Source organism: Lates calcarifer, linkage group LG8 (assembly GCF_001640805.2).
Source record: "Lates calcarifer isolate ASB-BC8 linkage group LG8, TLL_Latcal_v3, whole genome shotgun sequence".
NCBI classification, from domain to species: Eukaryota; Metazoa; Chordata; class Actinopteri; family Centropomidae; genus Lates; species Lates calcarifer.
The window spans coordinates 23,040,543-23,064,757 of NC_066840.1; the positions used below are offsets into that span (position 1 = coordinate 23,040,543).

Genomic DNA, 24,215 nt, shown 5'->3' on the forward strand with positions numbered 1-24,215 from the left:
TTTTTTGGTGGTTTTTGACACCTTACTATACTATGACATTTTTTGACCATTTTTTGACACCTTACTATACTATGACATTTTTTTGACCATTTTTTCATGCCTTACTATACTATGACATTTTTTGGTGGTTTTTGATACCTTACTATACTATTACTATACTATGACATTTTTTGGTGGGTTTTTGACACCTTTTACCTACTATACTATGAAATGTTTTGACACATTTTTGATGCTTGACTACTATGACATTTACTGACGATTTTTGATGCCTTACTAGATGTAAAGTTGTTAATTACCTGGAGGCCTCTGGTCTGTCCTGGTCTCAAAGAATTTCTTAATTGTACGAAGACTCTCTGTGATCATGGACGATGTGATTGTCGACTTAACCGGCAGGAAATCAAAGAGAAACATACAAATGAAAATTATCAATACACTACTGCCTCTCCCTCATCAACAGTTTAACCATGAAAACATAACTGTTATACACTGTAAAGATATTTTTAAAATCACCCTTTGACCAACCATTAAAATGAACACACTAATGAACACCCCCTCCAATATTTTATTTGTAGACTTGATATTGTTTTGTACAGTGTAGTCTAGTGTGTCTACTTTTACCATTACATATTACTTTTCTTATCACATAAGACATCTATATTTACAGATTACTGTTGCAAACTACAGCTAGTAACAGATTACTTTGACTATTACATGTTACTTATTGCTTAATTACTTTAACATTACTTCTATTGATACAGATTACTAAACATTATTTTTTATATAGCAGATTACTTCTACTATAACACTTTTCTGATAATCTGAATACTGAACATAAACAGTTTAATGTCCGTGCTCTGTGTTGGACATTTGATGAAAAGCTGTGAATCACCTGGAGGCCTCTGTCCTGGTCTCGAAGAACTTCTTTGCTGTATGAAGACTCTGATCGTGGACTCCGTCTCTGTGATCACGGACAATGTCTCTGAGATTATGGACAAAGTCTCTGTGATCATGGACAATGTCTTTGTGATCGTGGACGATGTCTCTGAGATCCTAGACGCTGTCTCTTTGACCATTGACAATGTCTTCATGATCGCGGGCAATGCCTTCAAATCGGTGACCCCCGTCTCCGCCGATTCTATCGCAAGGTCTCTACGAAGCATGGGACAATGTCTCTGATCATGGACAACGTCTCTCTCGTCTTTGACAAGGTCTCTGCGATCATAGACGACGTCTCTGATCGTGGACGATGTCTCCCTCATCCTCACCAATGTCTCTCCGATCATGGACCATGTCTCTGCGATCATGGACGAAGTGGTGACACCTGGAGGAAATCAAGGAGAAACATACAAAGGAAAATGATCAAATACTCTACTACCTATTCTTCATCAACACTAACCATGAAAACACAGACAAATACATAAATAAGTGTAGAACTGATTGTTAAAGATATTTTTAAAATCACCCTTTGACCAGCCGTTAAAATTAACACACTAATGAACAACTCACTCCAATATTTTATTTGTAGACTTGATATTGTTTTGTACAGTGTAGTCTAGTGTGTCTAGCACATACACAGCACAACACAACATAATTAAGAATTTCTGATCATGCACAATCAAACTGAAGTTAAAATATTTTTTCAATCCCCTTTTGACTGATCCTTAACAATAACATTTGACATTTTCACATCTGTTGTGGATTACTATTACTTCTGCATTGCTTTTATATCACAGATTACTTTTACTGTTACCTCTAATATTGGATTACTTTTACCATTACATATTACTTTTCTTATCACATATTACTTTTATATTCACAGATTACTGTTGCAAACCACAGCTAGTAACAGATTACTTTGACTATTCCATCTTACTTTTAGCTTAATTACTTTACTATTACTTCTATTGATACAGATTACTAAACATTATTTTTTATATAGCAGATTACTTCTACTATAACACTTTTCTGATAAACTGAATACTGAACATAAACCTCTTAATGTCAGTGCTCTGTGTTGGACAGTTGATGTAAAGCGGTTTGTTAATTACCTGGAGGCCTCTGTCCTGGTCTCGAAGAACTTCTTCACTGTATGAAGACTCTGATCGTGGACTACGTCTCTGTGATCGCGGACAATGTCTCTGAGATTATGGACAAAGTCTCTGTGATCATGGACAATGTCTTTGTGATCGTGGACGATGTCTCTGAGATCCTAGACGCTGTCTCTTTGACCATTGACAATGTCTTCATGATCGCGGGCAGTGCCGTCAAATCGGTGACCCCCGTCTCCGCCGATTCTATCGCAAGGTCTCTACGAAGCATGGGACAATGTCTCTGATCATGGACAACGTCTCTCTCGTCTTTGACAAGGTCTCTGCGATCATAGACGACGTCTCTGATCGTGGACGATGTCTCCCTCATCCTCAACAATGTCTCACCGATCATGGACCATGTCTCTGTGATCATGGACGAAGTGGTGACACCTGGAGGAAATCAAGGAGAAACATACAAAGGAAAATGATCAAATACTCTACTACCTATTCTTCATCAACACTAACCATGAAAACACAGACAAATACATAAATAAGTGTTGAACTGATTGTTAAAGATATTTTTAAAATCACCCTTTGACCAACCGTTAAAATTAACCCATTAATGAACAACTCACTCCAATATTTTATTTGTAGACTTGATATTGTTTTGTACAGTGTAGTCTAGTGTGTCTAGCACATGCACAGCACAACACAACATAATTAAGAATTTCTGATCATGCACAATCAAACTGAAGTTAAGATATTTTTCAATCCCCTTTTGACTGATCCTTAACAATAACATTTGACATTTTCACATCTATTGTGGATTACTATTACTTCTGCATTGCTTTTATATCACAGATTACTTTTACTGTTACGTCTAATATTAGATTGCTTTTACCATTACATATTACTTTTCTTATCACATATTACTTTTATATTCACAGATTACTGTTGCAAACCACAGCTAGTAACAGATTAGTTTGACTATTACATCTTACTTTTTGCTTAATTACTTTACTATTACTTCAAATGATACAGATTACTAAACATTATTTTTTATATAGCAGATTACTTCTATTATAACACTTTTCTGATAAACTGAATACTGAACATAAACAGTTTAATGTCAGTGTTCTGTGTTGGACAGTTGATGTAAAGCTGTTTGTTAATTACCTGGAGGCCTCTGTCCTGGTCTTGAAGAACTTCTTCACTGTATGAAGACTCTGATCGTGGACTACGTCTCTGTGATCGCGGACAATGTCTCTGAGATTATGGACAAAGTCTCTGTGATCATGGACAATGTCTTTGTGATCGTGGACGATGTCTCTGAGATCCTAGACGCTGTCTCTTTGACCATTGACAATGTCTCCATGATCGCGGGCAGTGCCGTCAAATCGGTGACCCCCGTCTCCGCCGATTCTATCGCAAGGTCTCTACGAAGCATGGGACAATGTCTCTGATCATGGACAACGTCTCTCTCATCTTTGACAAGGTCTCTGTGATCACAGACGACGTCTCTGATCGTGGACGATGTCTCCCTCATCCTCAACAATGTCTCTCCGATCATGGACCATGTCTCTGCGATCATGGACGAAGTCGTGGATGAAGTGATGACACCTGGAGGAAATCAAAGAGAAACATACAAAGGAAAATGATCAATACTCTACTACCTATTCCTCATCAACAGTTTAACCATGAACACACAGAGAAATATTCAACATTACAGGTGAACCACAACATTTAACAAACATTAGAGGCTGCTTCAGAAAATCAACAGTTGACTGTCATCACCTCCTGAAGAACCAACAACAACAAATATTTGGGAAAAAGTCAAATGAATATTAATTGTGTGTCTATCAACTAATCACTGAAGCAATCATGTTACTTCTCCAGTTCAGCCTCAGTTAGAAGCTAGAAACCCATATGTAGACATTTCAGAGTTTTATTAAGAATAGTGTTAGAATCTCGCCTTGTTCTCGTGGAGCTAATATTGTGTATCTAGAGTATTATCACACCCCAATAGATATGAATCATTGTAGCTGAAACAGAACATTCTCCAACATTAGAGGTTTGTATTGTGTACTGTCACATATGACAAGAAAAAGCGTCACGTCCTCAAGAACCAACAACAACAGTAACTAAAATGTTTGAAGCTCAAACTTGTGGATGAACACAGAGTTAAAATTTAGTTTTCAAGCTTGAATTTAACATTTAACTGAGCTCAATCAAGTATTAAGACACCACAACCAGAATTTCTCACTGGGTCAGTAGATAGCTATGGACAGATGACTGTCCCAAATCTACAGAGACAAGCAAAAATGACAAACAAAAAACTGAGACGCAAACCAGTCACAACGAAACAAAAAAGCTAGAGATGCAATAAGAACGACCACAAAGAGACAAAGAAGCATAAATACATGTAAAATAGCCAGGTAAATACGCAAAATGATGCAATAAGACCACAAACGGACACAAAATGATCGAAATGACACAGTAATCCGACAAACAGACAACTAAATGGTTATAGTGACTCAGCACGTTGCCCACAACTCATGTCAGGGACGCTACAGTCATAGAAACACAAACACACTTTAACCCAGATAAATAAAAACGACTACAAAACCCCAAATCACCATTAAACGATAGGGCTAATGCTAACGCTCGCGGCTAATGTTATCGCTAACATCCAGGTGTACAGCAGCCAGGTACAGACACAATATAATACAATATGACCACAAACAGACACACAACGATGACAATGACATGATAGACCGCTATAAAGTGAGTTACAATGACCAGGATGGAACAAGAAGTTACAAAGAGGTGCAATGTTATTAAGTGACCGTAAACAAATACAACAGGGCATTTAAACAGACATCAAGAGCTCTTATTTTTTTCATCCGTTCACGCTGAGCGTCCACAACTCGTGTCGGGGACGCCTCAGAAACACAAACACACTTTTACCCACACGATACAAATGACTGAAACGGGAATAAGGTCAAAAATGTCTCTAAAAGAGAAGGCTATTGCTAACGCACGCCGCTAACGCTAGCCGCTAGCTAGTTCGCTCCTTGGCTTTACCTTCATGCCGCGGGTATGTTCAGCGTCCAGCCCCACTTGCGTCGGACAAAAAAGCTGCAAAGGTTGTTTTAGCACCCAGGTTTCTTCGGTGATTAAGTGTTCTCACTCCACTAACAAACCGAGCCAAGGCCTCAGGCGTTGGTTTTAATCTGTACCTCTCTACGCTCCGCACAGGAAGTCATGACTGATGACGACACGTGACGTTGCCAATGCCAATTCGTCAGTTGATTCTGTTCCGCCCAGCAACCGCATCTGATTGGTCTTCTAATAAATCCACGGGAAAGAAGGATACCAATAAGGTGTGGACATGGATGTATAATACAACTACTACTACTAATAATAATAATAAAAATACATCCATGGATAATAAATGTGGACTGCCTTTTGATTCAGAATCTTAACCAGACGGTATATTAATGAGTAAAATCCAAACGTACCTCAAAAGGTTAATAAATCTGTGCAACGCAGCAGATAAAGAACAGTCTACCAGTTATCACCTGGATCCTTAAAAAAAGGAAAAGTACTTTATTAGACTCTTTAACTAATTTAACTACAACTCTTTATTTAGATCATTTGCAAAATGCATTAAAATGCTAAAGAAAACTGTACAAATGAAAGAAAAAATCAAGATGAGCAAAGACAGTGAAATTTGAAAAGTGTCAAATATGTAAAACTGAGTTAATATCTTAAACTCAGTTAATATCTTTGTAGGGAAATGTGTCTGAGAACAATCCAAACGTCTGTTTCTCTGCACTCCTGTGGGCTGCCTGTTGATATCATTACCATGTGCATGAAATCTTGAATAAGTTAGTTTTGGATTGCGATATTATGATTTATGAAACTGACTTATGAAAGATTGCTGGTTTGAATCAGAGCAGAGAAAGTGAGTAATGTCAGGAATAAAAGGCACATCTCCCACTCTAAGATCTGCAGCATGATTTTTCCTTTGCAGCTTGAGCTGGATTTAGTGTTTATATCACAACCATGTGTGTATGAATCCTTTTCAATGTACTGATTTTTCTACAGTTTGTGTCTCAGACAAAACCATTTAGAAGTTTCCCCTTCTCCCTGTAGAGGTCATGACTTGTTTAAAGTATCTTAATCTAATTGACAAAGGGTGCTGAGGCTTGAGTTTGGAAATCCACTGTAATCCCACTTATGCTGCTTTTACAGAAAACCTGGTCACAGTCGATGTGTTCAGAGGTGGAGGCTCTTTGCTGTAATTCAGTTTGGAGCCCTGCAGGCAGCGGCAGCCGGCGTGGGCTGCAGATCAGCACAGGTTTGTGGCACCAGCTCCAGACAGAGGCCAGCCAGACATCAAAAGAGAGTGAACCCAGGTCCCGCTGGGAGACTAATCTGGGATTAGCCTGCTGCTATCGTGGGGCTATGGGGACAAACAAAATGGAAATAAAAAAACGATGAAGAAGAGTTTTGACCTAAACAAGCAACAAACAAAATCCACTTGTAAAAACATTGATCCATTTTGATAATTAAAGTCATTTGTCAAGCAAAAAAGATTAGATATTCTCTAGTTCCAGCTCCTCAAATGTTACGATTTGCTTCTTCTTTTTGTTTTATATCACTGTAGATTTAATGCCTCCTGGTTTGGACTGTTGGTTGGATAAAATAAACAACTTTAAGACGTCATCTTGGGCCCTAGCGACATGATTGGAATTTTTTTTACTATTTTCTGATACTGACAAGTGATTAAATTTTATCTATCGCTGTGTAGCCAATGTTTGCATCAACAGCTGTTTACTACTGTTGTTTGTTTTGTTGCATCCACACCCATGCAGATGACAGGTTATTTCTAGATATGTTACAGTATGGATCGTTGCACTCAGCCGTTAAGTTCTCTGCGTCTTGCTTTGCCTTGCTGCCTTGGTGTTTTGTTTTTTTTCATATGGGTTTTGTGCCAACAGCCCCACACAGGATGTTGTGTGCAGTCACCCCACACCTTCTGCTAAACACAGGAAATGGTTAAATGAGTTCATTCTCGTGCCATCATCAATAAACTGAGACCTGCTCTCATCAGATTGCTGCAGACAGGAAAATAATCCATCTCACAAATAGCTCAGTGTTTGAGAGTTAAATTATCTCTGGTGTAATTTTTCATCTGTATGATGTAACTCTGTCAGGGTGGAGTCACAGGAACTCTCTCCAAACAAAAACGCGTTGGTAAATATTCCCTGAGCAGTGAGAGACTGACTGCAGCAGCAGCACTCTGAAAACCACTGCAGTCTGATGCTGCAGTGGTTTTGGACTAAGACCAGTTGGACCAGTAAATCTGTTAGACTGGACTTGATTCTGCACAGTCAGTGTTTACTTAATTAGCCACCGTTTATGCAGCATAAGATGAAGCAAAACAATAACATTAATATGGTTTCACTTCAGTTTATTCGCTTGTTTAAATGGTCCAAAACAGCAGAAACACACAACTTTTCAGCAGAGGAGTAAAGAAGCCCAGAGATTATTGAGAGGTGTTTTAATGGGATGTTAAAATGTTTCCTTCAGAGGAATATGGTGCCTTTCACTCCAGGTGAAACAAGGATTTAAATTCATGAAGACTTCAAATCAGATCAGTGCAGGTTCGATAGCTGATGCCTGCTGAGTCAAAATTTGGCCTAAAACAACTGAGATCGTCATTTTCATAAAGACACCTGATCAATAATCACTTCTCTAATGTGTCCAGCATCAATTAATGCTCCAAACCTGAGAGATTAACGTTAGCGTGTGATGTATGTTTTATACTTTTTCAGGTCATGTTTTGAGTGTCAGCTCTTAGCTGTGTTTTTGGATTTGGGAGTGGTGCTGGTGTTATAATGAAATCAGGGGGCGTACTTATGGATGGATCATGTCAACAGCTCTTTTGTAAGCTTGCTTATTAATAGCATATGTAAATACTGCATTCCTAATAGGTTCAGGATTCAAGATCATCTGCCTCTGCTTCACTTGCGACGTAGTTTAAAGCTGGAATGTGCGACTGTGCTGTTACTGTTGTTTACTTTAGGCAGGATGTGAAGTCACATCAAAAAAGGTAAAAAAAATACAAAAAAGACAAACAGAAAAGTCACAGGTGCAGAGACTAAAAGTCAACAAACCACAGCGGATGACTCAGTGAGAAGCCAGTAAGCTAACACAGTTTAAAGGGGCAGTGATGAAATGATCAGATCAGTGTCACATTAGGTGGAACAGAAAGTCAGGGTGCAGAAAGTGACTGCAGGCCGAGCCTGGCAGCTTCTAAACGACAGATTCCTCGCAGCCCTGCAGAGTTTTCTTAGCAACAGACAAAACCAGACTCCATTCAAATTCTGCACACACGCTCATCTGCTCTTATGGCGAAACATCAGACACTCAGATCATCCTTTCACTGGAGTGACTCGAGGACGGGCAGAAACAGCCAGGCAGAGCAGAGGCATGTTTTCTTCGTCATACATGATCAGTGAAGTAGAGGAGGAACGTTTGTTGCACCATCATGGCTCTGTGACCTCTGACCCTTTAGTTAATCATTTTTAATTGCTTTTTAACTCAACTGTAAAGTCACTTTGGATAAGTTATCACCCGAGAGTCTTAAATATACATCTAGAAAAATATCTAAATGTTCAGAGAAGCTATAAATGCTCGTGTTCCCTGACATTTTTTTTTCATCCATCAACTTCTATGTATTGGACATGCAAATGGGTAAAATTAGCCAAACGCTAACTGGCATTTTCGCAGTTGCTGTCGCAGTCACAGCACATAAGACCTTGTTACTACTGAATGTAGTTTCTCTCTGTTTCTATATCTTTTTCTCACGGTTCATTTGTGTTTTTTTTTTTTTCTCTTTGATCGACATTCTTTAGCGCCTTTGTCCTCGTTACTTGTTATCATCTGTTCTTACGTTTTGGTTCTGCGTGAACAACAACATGGCAGCAACAACCCAGAATGCAATGCAATTTGTTCTTTTGCCTCCATAGCTGAAATTGTAAATAGGACCGTCTTGAAATCTCTGTTTTGAAACAAAGCAGGTCAAAGAGGAAAGTTTCAAAAGCTAATCCATAACCATTTTAGCTGCAGCAGATTTACACTACCATGATTGTTTTTATACTTTAGGAGGCAAGAAAATAAAGAAAAATAAACAAAAAGCAAGCCAACTAATTCACAGTGTTAAGCAACTCAGACTATAAGATTAAATTGTGATTTATGAGCAAACAGGGAAAGGACAGGGTTTGGGAAATCCTGTATGGGATTTAAGCAACTCTCTCTCTCTGTGTGTGTGCTTGTTTTTCTTTAGTGGGTGTCACTCTTGTTTTTTTCACACTCAGATGAACAGAGGAAAACACCCCCTGGCTCAGGAAACAGACACCACCACCACAATGTGTGTGTATATGTGTGTTTTTGTATTTCTGTACCTAAAGAGGATCAAATGTCCTCATGAGGAAACAGAAAAATCCTGTGAGAGGACGGGAGGTAAAATTGACTTAAAAGTTAAAAATCAAGGAAGAAAACATGAGTAAATATGAATATTAATGCTAATGTGTTCATACTTTATGAATGTGTGTGTGTGCAGCTGATGCCTGTGACAGCGGCCTGTAAAACGCAGCGCTGTGTTTTATGAGCAGTTGAACTACCTGTTGGGTCGGTGTTGGTTTCTGTGGAGCTGGTTGTGCAGACAGTTTCCCACAATCACAGTGTTTTCTCTCGCGGCTCTTTGGTAGGAAACCCCATCCTCTCTCTCTCTCTCTTTCTTTCTCCACCTTCTTCAGTGTCTTCACTCACAAACAGAGAAAGACAGAGAAAAATGAGCAGCTGTGTCCCCTCTCACTCTCTTCTTGCTCCAGTTTTGTCTGACTTCAGGACACATTTTCATTCCTCGGCAGCACAACTTGTGCAGCAACAGATATTTTAACTTTATAAAGGCAACACGCTGCTACTCTGTTTATGCTGTTAATAGTTTTACAAGCTCATTAGAACCAGAAACTCGGCTTCTGCAGTGGGTTGTCCAGTTTCTGCAGCTCTTATTAGCTGTATATGCAACTGCTGTGCATTGCTGCTGCCATAACTACAGATAATTAGCTCAGTTTCTCATTAATAAGGGACAATCTTATTGTTTTGAGTGCATTTTCCCATTACAATGACCTATTTTTCTTGCTGTTATACATACTAAATTGCTCAGTTTAACCAGAAACTTTTCCGTAACACAAAATCAAATCATCTGTTTCTCATTATAACTAAATACCAAAAACGTTTTGTGGTTTAATGAGATCCTAAGTAAATAAATAACATGAATCAATAATTTGAGCTTTCGAACTAAGCTTTTTCCTCTCATGGTGGCAGTAATATTCCACCTCTCACCTCTCCTGTAGCTGAACTTCAATCTGGTTTCTCTCCTGCTCATGTAGGTTTAGGAACCGATCTCTGTGTTTCCTTGTCTTGACTGGATCTGTGCACAAAATGGCAGCTCAAGAAAGAAGCTCACTCTGTTTCTGAAAGGTCGCTGAAATTAAAAATCCATCATAGCTGAATCATTTCACACTGTATCACGCCATGTAAATGTAGCTGGTTATCAGCAGGAATAACACAACTGACCTTATCCTATATATCTCCGCTCCGTGGCCGATCGAGGAGCTTTCAACTCCATCACATGATCTTCATCCGCAGATAGAGTTTGCCCAGTTGACTTGGAATTGGAAATTTTCAATTGAAATGTTTTTTTGTTTTTTTTTTTGGAGCATTTTAGGGACTTTTTGTACTTTTTTTGTGATGACATAAAATTAAACTTTGTAATGACAACTACAAAAAAAGTCAAGAATAAACTTTCAATCTCAAAAAACACACTGAAAAGTGCATGTTTGGGGAGATAATCCTTTACATTTTACTCCTGATTTGTATAGAAATACACAAAGCAATACTTAAACATGCCATTTCTCAATTCACATAGGCACAGTAATTCAAGAAAGCCCTTAAGAAACAGACAAAAGTATCAACAACCCAAAAAATAAAATAAACTCACTGGGACTGGACAACTGCACAATCAGACTGGCAATGAATTGTTATGGTAATAAATCTCATGAAAAGACAAATAACAGCACACATTAATTTGTCTTCAGTATTGCTACACTGTCTTTGATTTTACACAACATTGTTCTTTATGAGATGTAATCTTTAAAACGAGTTAGACATATGTAATTATTTTAAATAGGCTCAATAATTCCCTAACATCGTCAGACAGTGTAGTTCTTAGCAAATATTTCTAAACTGGAAGAAACAGAGCATTTGTTAGGGACTATTTTCAGCTGTGGATTAAGACACATTTGTTTCTGTAGTATGTATTTCTGGCAGCGGGGATGGTAAATGTGGTTAGTTAGTAGAATTAACTTGTCCTCTTGTGGGATTTATTGACAAGTTGATAAGAGAAATGTAGCTTTATTTCCAGCCTTATCCTTTAAAGTAGTCTCGAACTTTCTGGTGAGATCACATCCTATTTTTTTACAGTGCTCTGTCACAGGGAAAATGGGGACAATGAAATGACATCACCTGCCATTTGTTTAGCCCATGATACCATTCAGTTCAGTCAGCTCACATGCCTCCCCCTCCGTCTCTCCTCCCCTCTCCCCTCTCTCTACAACTGGAAACGTTCCAGATTTTTGTCTCTGGAAGTTCCTGGACAGCGGCAGCAGATTCCAGCAGCATCTATTGTAATCCCAACGCTTCCTTACATCTTTTATAGTCCTGTGAACAGCTCGGCGTCCAGCTCTGCTCCCTGCTGACAGACATACATGTAAACAAAGCCTGAAAACAAAAGCACGACCCCCACCCTTGTTTAACTTCATCCCACCATTGTGTAACTCGGCTTCCTCTGTGCATTTGAACCCCAGATGTACAGCAGCCTCAATGATGCACGCTCAAGTCAGTTTAACTTATAATAACAATATGTTTATTTCTGTAAACATGGCGGTTATGATTGGCAATAACACACACAAAACACCTTCACATTCCGTAAGTTAAAAACAGCTTCATAGATACAAAAAGAGAGATATGACACATGGAGAGGGGACGTGTATGAGGAGGAGGGAGGGAGGGTGGGAGGACAGCTTTTCCAGGAGAAACAAGGTCGGCACAGAACTTCAGGGCATCCAGAAGGTGGTCGGGAAGTCTCAGTCCAACACCGAGCCCAGTTTGGCTGGAAGACCCTCCGACTGCCGCCACTGTGCGTTACGCTGCTTGAACCATTTCTGGAGGAAACAAATAAACAAAGAGAGACAAAGGGAGGGGGTTAAAATCATCAGGTAACAGGAGGTTTTGTGCAGAAACAAGGCACACATGCACATTTGGTACAAACTCCTGCAGAGACTTGAAACACGAGAGCGATGAGGTAACCGGTTCGGCTGACAAAATATACAGTCATGACATGAATATTCCTGAGAAGTTACACAGGTGGAGTTCTGGTACTGTCAAGATTGATCTGAACAACATATTGAGGTCTCCAAATGCATTGTTGTACTTTTCTCATCCTCGGGCCACCGGCTACATTTACACGTCGACAGTAACTGGAGTGCAACTTATCTAGTCTTAAATAGGAAACCTAATAGTCCTGTTCACAGGTGCTGTAGTTATTGAGACCATAACATGGGTTAAAATACATGGTAAATATTTTGACTGGTGTCTATTAAAGTTGTCACTGCACAGAACAGGTTTGTGTAGTCTTGTGTTTAATATTACTGCCGTGAACGTCTGTTTATAAGGAGGAGCAGTTTAACATTTGGAGTGTGTACAGTTTTAGCTTTCTTTCTGAGAGTTAAATAAAATCTAATTAAAATCTAATTTCACGTCTGTGCAATGAGCAGCTGTTAGCTTAGCATAAAGTTCCTGACACTGAATCCTTACACAAACAAAATGACAATTAATGAGGAAGTAAAATGTTGCAACAAAATGTTTTCTTTTTGTTCCAAAAATCTGCAAATTTTTATCCCGTTTCAAAACACCAGCAGTGAACTTGGGGCTTATTAACTTTTCATGTTAACATTACTACTGTTAGCAAGCTAACAAGCTACATGCTACACACTAATCTAACATACTATCCTGTGAGCATGCTAAGGGCTTAATGGCTAAAGTTAGCATAACACTATGATTACTGCTGTTGAATATAACATATGCTGACAGTGTGTAACATTTAGCTTTATGGCATGCTAACATTAGCATGTTAACATCCATGTTAACAGTTACTGAATGTAACATGCCGACATTTAGTGTGTAACACTGAGCTTTTCAGCATGCTAACATTAGCATGTTAACAGCTACTGAATGTAACATATGCAAACTAAATGTTTAGTGTGTAACATTTAGCTTTATAACATGCTAACACTAGCATGTTAACATCCATGACTACAGCTACTGAATGTAAAATGTGCTGACATTTAGTATGTAACATAGCTTTGCAGTATGCTAACATTAGCATGCTGACATCCATGATTACAGCTACTGAATGTAACCTATGCTGACAGTTAATGTGTAACTTTTAGCTTTTTAGCACGCTAGCATTAGCATAATAACATTAGCACATTACCTAAATGTTAACATACTACAAAAAGCATGAATGAAAGAATGCTACAAAAAGATTTATAGGACGAGTGAGAGTTTTGTTTTGTCATCTAAAACAGCAACTTTATGCAGAATTAAATAATGACAAGGTTTCAAGATGGACTGTGTTGAAGGTAATTATCGGCAGCTGTTATAACTTTTTTGTTTTGTTCTTTCTGAGTACAATCATCAATACAGACACCCTAAAATATAACAGCTATGATTAACTGAGATCCACAAACTGCAGCTGTTTTCCTTTCTGACTCTCATTATCTTCATAATCACATTGCAGTCACATTTCTTGGTGCATGTAAACGTAGTCGCTGACTCATGCAGACACAGCGGTGACCCCGAGGCTTAAGTTGTATCAGGGAAACCGCAGAAAGCGAATGTTTCCATCTAATTTGAACAGAGAATGCTGGCACTGACGGGACCTGTTTCTCTGGATCTTGTTGCCTGTCTGCACTCTGACCACTCAGCTAATGACTGCCGCTACGCTGAACCTCTGACCAGATGATGACTACATTGAGTGCTGCGACACACTCCCGTGACCCACCGCATTGCTGTTTTGGCCGGTTTCGTGGTCGTCAAGGGATCCACAACAATGCTGACATCATCTCGATAAGGGGGGAAAGGGAGGGATTCGACACGAGACCCCTAACTGGATGTGAGACATTCGCCTGGCAAGAGGGACGATTTCCACATCTAGCACTGAAAACACATGAGATTCCCATTTGGACTTGCCTGGATTTGCACTTAGAAATGCAGAGACCAAATCAATTCAAGAACCACTCTCTGAACTTGGCGGTTATAATGCTGCACTCTGTTTTAAGATTTCATGAGGACATTGATTTTAAATATTTCTCAACTGGAGAAAACTAAGGTTTAGTCTTTAAAAATGCCATTTCCTCTACCAGGTTTTGAATGGAAGTCTGTTTTGTACTTGTTTGTTTCTTTCTCCAAGGACAAAGGATGTCTTTCAATGTCTTGTAAAAGCATCACACACATGCCATTTCTCAACAATAATGTCCAGATTTATAATCCTCCTGACCCATACAATGGTGCTTGTGTCATTTTATTCCCTTTGACTATTACATAACAAAGTCTTTCAAGCTTGACTCTACCTTGAAAGCACTGGACTCTGCTGCACTGAAAACAAATAAAATGTGTGAAAGGAGCTCAAACATGCCGAAGCACACTGTAAATGCTGTTAATGTGAAACAGGGAGTGGTAGCCGGGGCACGTTTCTTCAGCTAAACCTTCTCCAATGAGAGCTTGTTAAGAATCCAACAGGAGGTGTGGCAGGAAGAAGAAAGAAACCATGAATAGAAATATCAGCCAGGAATGAAGTGAGGTCTTTTGATCACCAGGCCAGACCTTTACCTCACCCTGCCTGGACTGGACTTCCCTGTCAGGTCAGCCCTGGTTTCTCATACAACTAATAATAACACCGGAGGAGGAGATGGGAGGCAGGATAGTGCAGTTTTAGTTCAACAAACATTTTTCATAGCCTCAAGCTGAATATAAACCTCAGTGGGCAGAGAGCTAAATAATGAAACACTTCTGCTGTCACAGTAATGACAGAGTGAAGACGAGGGCTTGGCAGCGATGGTAGTTAGCAGTAGTTAACTAAATCAAGTCGGTGTCCTTACAAGTTACGTTGCTTGTTGCCAGGATGAAACACAGGCCATAAATCTGCTCACAACTGCCAGGTTGAAGATACCCATTTGGTTCGACTCACTAGGTAGTTAGCGTCAGCTAACTTTAGAACGCATTTTTGTGCCGAGTGAGGACTTTGGATTTTCTCATATAAAACTCGTCTACAAACCCAAATCCTGACAAGAGTTGGATGAATAATCAGCGTGTTTGACACGTGTTGAGATTTGGGCAAGCCTCTGCAACCTTCGATTACCCATAACCCCCTTCTTCAGAGAAGCAGAGTTTCAGGTCCTTACACAGAAGTCGTCAACCTTACACTCATCTGATATAACTGATGGGTTTAAGTCAGTATAACTATTTACGTTGTCTGCATAAGAACCCAACCAAAAGCGTATTTTTAGGTTCTTCCAATACGATTGCAACTAATGATTATTTTCTCTGCTGATTATGATGTTAGCTAGCGTCTTTTTTAGACTTAAACCTTAAGATTTTCAATTAACTATCATTTTAAGACATGAAAATGCAGCTAATTCCCACAAAGCCGACAGTCTCTTCTTTTCTGAATAAACAGAAACTACATGATGCACCTGTTTTGCAAATCAGGATGAAACATGTTTCAGATTTTTTTTGGTGCAGGTGTAACTGCAACCCCGAGAAATCTGGAGGAACTGGTTTGTGGAGTCGGAGCGGGAAAACCGGTGACATGTACAAGTTATCGACTGGTGAAACATTTGCCAAAGGACTCATGTTCGGCGCCATGTGAGAGCTCTGTCTCTCCGCCAACCTCAACGTACCTGTCAGCCTCACAAGCACAAACACGAGCAGAAATTTGCCTGTGATGTTACGTCAACCCAAATGAGAGAATTTACATGTATACAGCACTTTACCTCCCACTGAGTACAGCTAAGCAAACATTCATGTTGTTTGCCTGCCAAATCCTGAACTGGAATAACAACTGACTATTTTTATTCCCAAATGAGACACCTCACCCTTTTACACTTGCAGAGCTAAAACTAATTTTCAGAGTGATTTACAGTGACCTATCTATCAGAGGAATGCTACTGGAGGTGCCTGCATAGCTTCAGTCGTTGCTATCGGCCCTCTGAAGCTTCACATCTGGATCCTGATGTGACAGTTGCACAGACTTTACAGTAGGGCCAAAGACATTCCTCAGATAGAGGGATGGTGGTGGGAGTGCTCACATGTGGGAGAGGAGGGCTGATAGAGATGGAATACCTGAGGAATAATGTGATGTTTTATGTAATTAAATGACACTTTTTCTATTTAATCGCTGACTGTAACAACATCCTTAAATCTTACTCCACTTAATGAGTACTTCAAAAGTTTTTGTGCTAAAAAAACTGATGTAAGCTCATTTATAAGCTCATCATCGACTAGACAATTAAAAATGAGCGAGTAAATAGCATTCCTTTATAGAATAGCAGTACTTTTAATGTGTCTTTTTGTTGTTTGCTTTTTGACTCAGTGATATTTACATCCTGAGCTATGCCCTTCGATTTCTTGATGTCAGAGACTGAATGTCCGTCTCCATCTTGGTAAAAGTTGTCGGGACTGTTTAAATAACAGGGATCTGTTATCATTTTTCAGCAAAGTCTTGTTTGTTTTTATGAATACAGCTTTATACTAAGTCCTTCTGCTGATGAGGATGTGGTTGAAAGCTCCAGAAAATGCTAGACAATGGACCTTGAGTCAAGATTATTTTGTTTAACTACTGTTCCCAAAGTCAAGAATGAACTTTTACATTCAAATGTCACAGTTTGCCTGTTGATCATGATTTTAAAATCTGTTAATCTGTTGTTCATTTTCTCATTTAATAAACTCATTTGTTGGGTACTGCAAACAAATTCTTAACCACAGGCGTCAGTATTTTCCTCCTTATAAATCAACTGCAAGCCAGTAAAGCAGCGTTTCCCACATCCAAATGTATACGACCTCTTTACACTTCAAGTCACCCTGAACAGATGAATCACTGTTTGAGAGAAGGAACAACAGTCTCTCCCCGAGCAAAAAAAGCAGCAGGAAACTCGACTCTGACGCGACTTCGTTATGCAAAACAACCTGGAGCTGCTCCACTGACGATCAATGGGGCGCTGCCTTTGTAATCGGTGTTTGTTTGTGCTCAGATGAGGATGATTTCATCACATGGTGACGTTTTCACACAAATACTGACCAGAATCACCCAGAGCACTGTCACAGTCCACAACCCTGCTGCATTCACTGTCAGTGGAGCAGCTCCAGGTTTGACAGCTCACATTAAACATCTTTTGCTTTTAGAAAAACCCTCTTTCCTGCAGATTTATACACCTATCCTTTCTGCCTTTGACTCTGCCGCAGTATGTGGTTATTTGCTCGGAGGTCACCTGACTGAGACACTGATAATGACACTGATAACCCTCGTTACTTGTGAAGTCTCTTAACACTAAGCTGTGATACCATAAAGTGAAGTTTCCTGAGTCTTAGCTCACATGTTTTTTTTTTTATTGTGAGCACTGGAGATCGAAGTAAACCCCCTGAAAACAGCACAGGAGTAAAGTAATAAAGTACATTTACTCTGGTACTGCAGTCGAGTGCAGTATTGGGCAACACTGCACTTGTTCTCCACTGCATTTCAGAATAAAAACCACATACTTTTAACTTCTCTAGTTGTAAATTAGACTTAACTAGACGACTTAACGACTTATTGATCTTTGGATGATTAAATTTACAGATTAAAGACATAAAATATGATATATTGTTTAGCATTAAGTTACAGACACATTTTTAATGAATATCCCACCTTCATCCTTCATAGATAAGCACATTTGGATTCAAATACTTAGACTTTTAACAGAGTAACAGTTGTGCAATCAGTATTTAAAAACATCTTTCAGCAAACTAATAAGGAAATCTGTCACAGTGCTGATTTATATCTCTTCCTAATAGACTGCAGTCAGACTGGAGACTCACTGCCCTTATAGAAATAACTGAGACTGTACAAATATCAAAGGTAGATGAGATGAAATTTTTTTTTTAAATATAAAATCACTACTAACATGCCTAAATCACAATTAATTACAAAATAATTTGACTTCTGAGCATCAGTCAATCTATAGACCAGGACCTGGACTATCTAACACAATGTATTTTCACCTCACAGACAATAAGAGAGAGAGAGAGGGAATTGAAATATTAAGTTATTACTCACAAGTGTGTCCTCCTCTGACAGTCCGCACTCCGCAGCGACCAACATGAGCGTCGTCTCGTCCGGATACTTGCAGCCTTTGAAACTGTCCTCCAACACTTTAATCTGTTCCTCCGACAGCTTCAGACACTCCATCCCTTGAGAAGCCATATTCCTTAATTCCTCCGAGGGTTTGAAACAGTTCAGCGTCGGCCCTGGTCGGAGCTCCGGAGCGGGTGAGATGTGCGCCACACCACAGCTGGCTGGGACGCGCAGAGCAGAAGGCACCGGCGGTGCGCAGAGGGACGCGCAGATGAAGAAGCGTGAGGCAGCGGTGGCTCACTGACAGCTCGGCGGAGGCGGTGTGTGTCTGTGGGTGTGTATGTGTGGAGGTTTTACTACTGTCAACAGAGGCACGTCATGAGGCCAGTCCCACCCGTAAGACCCTCCCCCAAACACAACCAGAGGAGGAGGAACACAAAATATCAGGCTTAGAGGAATATTATGGGAGTATTATACAATCATAGCAAAACCCAATACAAAAGGCACTAATAACCTCTGCCCAGAATATTTGTGTGATAAACTACACACTAGCAAACAGTGAATAAAAACCCCAGTGTGTAAAATATTAATGTCATTTTCCTAATTGTAAGAACAATAAGTATTTATTTGCAGAAAAAATTAATTTATCCTGATGAAAATTTGTGCTGTTTTCTATACTTCCACTGAGAGGCGCCAAAATCAGAGGAACCATAATCACTAAATTATTTAATCTATTTATTATTAGACCCTATCATATTTTTGTGCTGTACACATCACAGCCTTTTCTGCTCAAAATTAGTTTGTAGAAAAACATCGTACATGAATGAGATTTTTTCAGTGCTAAACATATTTAGTGACATAGTGTTAAAGGGTGTGGCAATTATGTTGCTTTCTCAAAAAAACAAACAAAAAAAAAAAAAAAGGCGAGAGAGAGAGATAGAGATTTTAAAAATGCTATAGACTTTAAAGGGCTATGCTTGACTCCCTCCAAAGTTCAAAAACCTGCCTACACGCGCCTCTGAATCTCATGTATTGACACGTTTTTATCTTTTTTCTTTAACCCACACACAAAAGATAAGTTTAACTTGTTGGAATCTTGAGGTTATAGTCAGTTGCCAGGCAACGAGTGACAGAAGGCCCACCCCCTTAGTTACTGTTGCTACGACTTATCAAGCGTTCCATTTTTCGTACGGCACATTTGCAGTTTACAACAGGAATGGTGGCAGATTTAGGTTATTACTTAAAATTCTTCGCACTTTTGGAAACAATTGCCTAAGTCCTTGATTTTAGACGGTGATTGACCCAGCTAAAATGAACTAGCAAGCTAATTCAGCTAACATTCGCTCCTTGAGTTGTTAGAAAGCTATGATTAGAAGAGTGAAGGAGTTTAGCTCACAGTCAATTAAACCACGCAATTCCTTCTAAAAACTTAAAATTGTCGCTTTTATATGTCTCTTAGTAAACAGGTTAAACAAACACTATGAAATGTGTTAATAAATGAACTTCAGAGGCCGCTAAGCTAATTTTTAAAAACATAGTCACAGCCAGGCTAGCTGTTTCCTCTCAGTTCCCAATGTTTATGTTAAGCTATGCTGATCACCTGCTAGCTCTAGCTCCATAATTTACATACAAGTATGGGAGTGGATTCAGTCTTTTCTTGCTCGGCAAGAAATTAAATATAAGTGTCCACCTATTCCTAAATCTCCCAAGAGCCATTATAAGAAAGCTATAGGAATTCTAGTAAGATAGAGTAGATGCCTTAAAGACGAAAAAAAAGGTCACTGGAAACTTAATTGCCAAAGTACACATAGGAATATTATGTAACACAAGGCTATAAAAATTCCACTGCATATGCATACTGTATGATTCTCATGGGATAATTACAATAATTTTTCATTTTAAACAACAATAAGGCAGGAGGTAAAGGAAAAGAAATTGTCGACTCTTTACAAGAGGATAAATAATGCAGATTAAAACGTGCACAGAAACATCTCACACAGGAATATTACTGGAATATTAAGGTGATTTTCTTTCAAGCTGCTAAGACCAAAAACTAAGCCATGGATAAAGGGATAATTCTGACTTTGGCACCTTTACTTTAAGCTTAATCTGTCTCTGTTTATGTTCATAACTCTTATCCGGTCTCATTACAGAACATGTTGACTGATTGGTAGTAGGCACAATGCTTCAGGAGTCACCTGTTCAAGCATAACGACAAAGATAAGATATTCCTTTAAAACCGTAAACCTCCTCCACGCACTCCAACATACACACACCCTAAAACCGCCTCTCTCCCCAGTGAATGTTATTATGCAATTTTAACTGTACTGAAATGAGCTGAATATTTACATGACTCACTTGGATCAGATAAATTCAGACTGTTATGGTGATTTTGTGGCAAAGGAAACATCCATGTTGACTTTCACATGGCAGAAACGGTAAATACTGGCCTGATAATACTCCTCAACACACACAACACAGAGTTCCTTTTGATGCTATCTTTGGATTTTGATTAGACCCATAATTATGTGGTAATCTCACTGAAAGCTTGACTTAAGCGACTGCAGAACTCGCAGGGGTGATTTCCTCCTGCCTGCCAAATAATATCTCACCCACACAAATCCATACAGAAATCTCACCTGTGATACAGACAGCAAGTTAGGGCCAGTAAAGATTAATTAAGCTTTCAGATTCTCCATATATCCTTTAATGCTTACTGCCTATTTGATGTCTAATCTCAGGCTTTTTCTGTATCTAGAGGCACGTTTAACATGCTTGAAGCTGTTTATTTCCACTCCACAGGGATTTTGTCTTTAGTTCGGTTCACTTTACCTGCTGAGAGAGATCATATTAAATTTCCTTTGACACCTGATAACCACTCAAAAACACCCTAACCCTAATCCTGAAAATGCTAGACTTTGTTTTACTCAGCAGGATTGTGGTGTTGTTTGTTTATTGTGAAAACGTAATCTGACACAACTAGAGGAAATGCAAAGTCTTACGGGGACAAGATGAACAAAACTAAATAGTTTTTGTGGTCGTTTTATATTTCTACACTCTACAAGGAAAAAAGATTATTAATTTCCCTATAAAACATTACAAAATGAAATTTGGTACAAGAAGTGTGGGAACCAGAAAATATAGAATTTTTAGTAGATTCACTGTAAGAAACTTACATATTATGCATATACATTTAATGGTACAAATGTGTTCTTCAATTTAAGCCACTGACAGAGTGGTTTTGTGAAGTTTTTAAGCATTAAATAGTTATGTAAAATCAGGCAGAAACAGGAGAAAGGTGTTAAAACACAACTTAAACACAGCTATCTAGCAGTCAAAGAGTAGGTGCCAGTTATGCCACCTATTATTAGCTCCTGAACACGGCAAAAAAAGCAGATTAGATGATTAGATTAACTTTAAAAAAATATTTTTTAGACTTTGAAAACCTAGGTTTTGCTTTATAAACATAATGTAATAATGCTGAAATGTTGCACCAGCTTTTTTTTTTTTTTTTTTTTTCAAACTACACAGACGTGGCCATTGTCCTTTACAACCAAAGGACAATGAATGATTGAATATGATCCCTGCCTGACGACCCGGCATATGGTGATTCTACTGATAACAAGCTGTCAGTTTATGACAAACAAACATAATATACAGTTCTCTGGAATACTGTGGAGAAGGGCCTGTACTGTACAGAGGTGCTGATTGGCTGCTGCTGATTGTCCAGGTCATATTTAATGATAAGAAGGTTAAATCCTGTCTGAATGTTCCAAAGTTCACTCTGTGTGTGCTGGATGGTGCTGTAGATGTGTCTGTAAATGACATGAAGTACAACAGTGCGTTTTTTTTTAACTGTTTACACAAGTCATTAAACGTATCCTCTGTTCTTTGCTATTGATTTTAGTCCATCACAGTCCGATCAATTTCAGCTGTTACGACACAACAACTGAAAGTAGACCCTCAGATAAACTTCTGTTCCTTCATCATCATTTTTTCCTGACTAATAAGTGAAAGCTGAGTCACACAGGAGGAGTTTATTTTGCCAATAAACAAACTTGGCCTCCAGTTACTGAGGAAAGTGTTGTCTGAAAACCCTGAGTCTTCTCATAAATAAACACAGATATCTGACACGCTGCTGAGGGACGGTGGTTTTCTGCTCTCTACGTCATGTGGGATAAGGAAGAGCTTGAAATAGAGAAACACCATGATAACAGTGAGTGACTGAGAGTCCACATTAGATACTGTGAGACCGGTCAGAGTAAAAATATCACAGGTCCTGACCCTTTGTTTCCAGCCAGTGCAGGAGAGAGTGTCGTCATTTGTGAGGCAATATTTGTGTGTTCTGATGGTCAGTGACCGCCTGGTGGCCTGAGTATTACAGAACCAGGCTTTTGACTGTTAATATGTCGGTAATGAACGACTCATGTTGTTCCCTCCACCACTCGAAGTGAGCAACACATTTTTGAACTTTTGAAAACAGACAATAAACTTCTACTGTCTGATGGTTCTGACCAAAACTCCACAAAAGCACCCACTGTCACAAAACTCCCACTTATTGTTTATACCAAATCTTGCAATCAGGCACAAAATATTCAGTCTTACTGTGGATTATTAGTCCAACTGTCTACAAATGGAGGAATTTCTGTCTGTCTGTTGATTTTCTCTACCACCGTTCATCCGATCGACTCCAAACTTTGCAGGTGTATTGCTGAGGACCCAAGGATGTGCAGTGTTGATTGACAAGATTTTTGGATGAGTGGTTTTTGAGAAACAAACATTGCTTTTCAACATTTTACTTGACAAGAAGAAAAAGGCGGAACTACATTACGAGGGCGGTGCATATACCGGGGTTTTAAGGAAGGTGGATTAACACAGGCCCACCAATCAGCCCCTACCAACAGGTACATTTTGATTTACCTCAATTTTGATATGATATATCTCTCACCTATAAGCTAATGTACAGTAAATAGCCAAAGGTAGTAGGGAGAGTTAATACGTGCCCTTTGGAATAGATTGGATTGGATGGATCTAATGAAAATGGAGGAAATTTGAGGAAAGGAGGTGTGAAAATTATATTTACCAATTTTAATCTGTTTCAATTACAAGATTTTAAGAAGGCCATCATAAATGATAAATGTTGATTAAAATACTCCTGTGGTTGAGGAGTTCAGTGTGTTCAGTTGTTGGAAAGGTGCTGACAAGCTGAACATCGTAGAGGAAGATTAAGATAACCAGAACAAAGCAAACTGAACCTATAGAGCGTTTCTTATCCACTATCATGTTGATGAGTGAGTGTTTCAGTCTTATCTGAAGAGTTAAGAAGAGACTACTGTCTGGGAATACTGCCACGAAGAAACAGGCTTTACTTGAAACACAGCGGCAGATGTAAATATAAATTTATATCAGTGGAGCTTGGAAAATAACACTCTCTGTGAATTGACTCCTTAACTGGATAATTTGTATTATCATTTGTTGTGCGTCACAGTTTTCTTCATTTGTTTATGTTGTTATTAGTTTAATGCTGTTTTTACGCTGGCTTCTAGGCAACATTCCATTTCCTTATGTAGACTTTGGTAGATAAAGGAAAGGGAAAAGGATCACTGCTGTGATAAAAGAGTTTTGGTCATAAAAAGCCAACTATGTAAAAATGAACTGTG

The 24,215-nt window shown here is 39.0% G+C and overlaps 1 protein-coding gene and 1 long non-coding RNA gene across 3 annotated transcripts in view; both read right to left on the reverse strand.

Annotated features, from left to right (window-relative positions):
- Positions 1–5,374, reverse strand: part of LOC127142731 (uncharacterized) — an 8,228-nt gene extending 2,854 nt beyond the window's left edge. Inside the window, exons 1-5 of one of the 2 annotated variants that reach the window (XR_007813720.1) lie at positions 5,115–5,372; positions 3,207–3,650; positions 2,049–2,480; positions 890–1,321; positions 297–381 (exon numbers count right to left, since the gene is read on the reverse strand). This is a non-coding gene — a long non-coding RNA (uncharacterized LOC127142731). Of the gene's footprint in view, positions 1–296; positions 382–889; positions 1,322–2,048; positions 2,481–3,206; positions 3,651–5,114 lie in introns of both variants that reach the window. The other variant, XR_007813721.1, reaches the window with a different exon arrangement.
- Positions 5,375–12,007: 6,633 nt separating this feature from the next.
- hopx (HOP homeobox) lies at positions 12,008–18,897 on the reverse strand. Its single transcript, XM_018679623.2, has 2 exons — positions 18,538–18,897; positions 12,008–12,328 (listed from the first exon to the last, which is right to left on the reverse strand). Exons 1-2 carry the CDS (start codon positions 18,682–18,684, stop codon positions 12,251–12,253), a joined length of 225 nt encoding a protein of 74 aa, XP_018535139.1. The 5' UTR covers positions 18,685–18,897; the 3' UTR covers positions 12,008–12,250.
- Between the last annotated feature and the right edge of the window lie 5,318 nt (positions 18,898–24,215).

What these genes read in the sequence shown, in the direction of transcription:
- hopx (XM_018679623.2), bottom strand. Translation starts at nt 18,684, where the DNA reads ATGGCTTCTCAAGGGATGGAGTGTCTGAAGCTGTCGGAGGAACAGATT. An exon ending in TGTCAGAGGAGGACACACTT is followed by an intron (nt 12,329 to 18,537) that starts GTGAGTAATAAC and finishes TGTTTCCTCCAG; the next exon opens with AAATGGTTCAAGCAGCGTAA.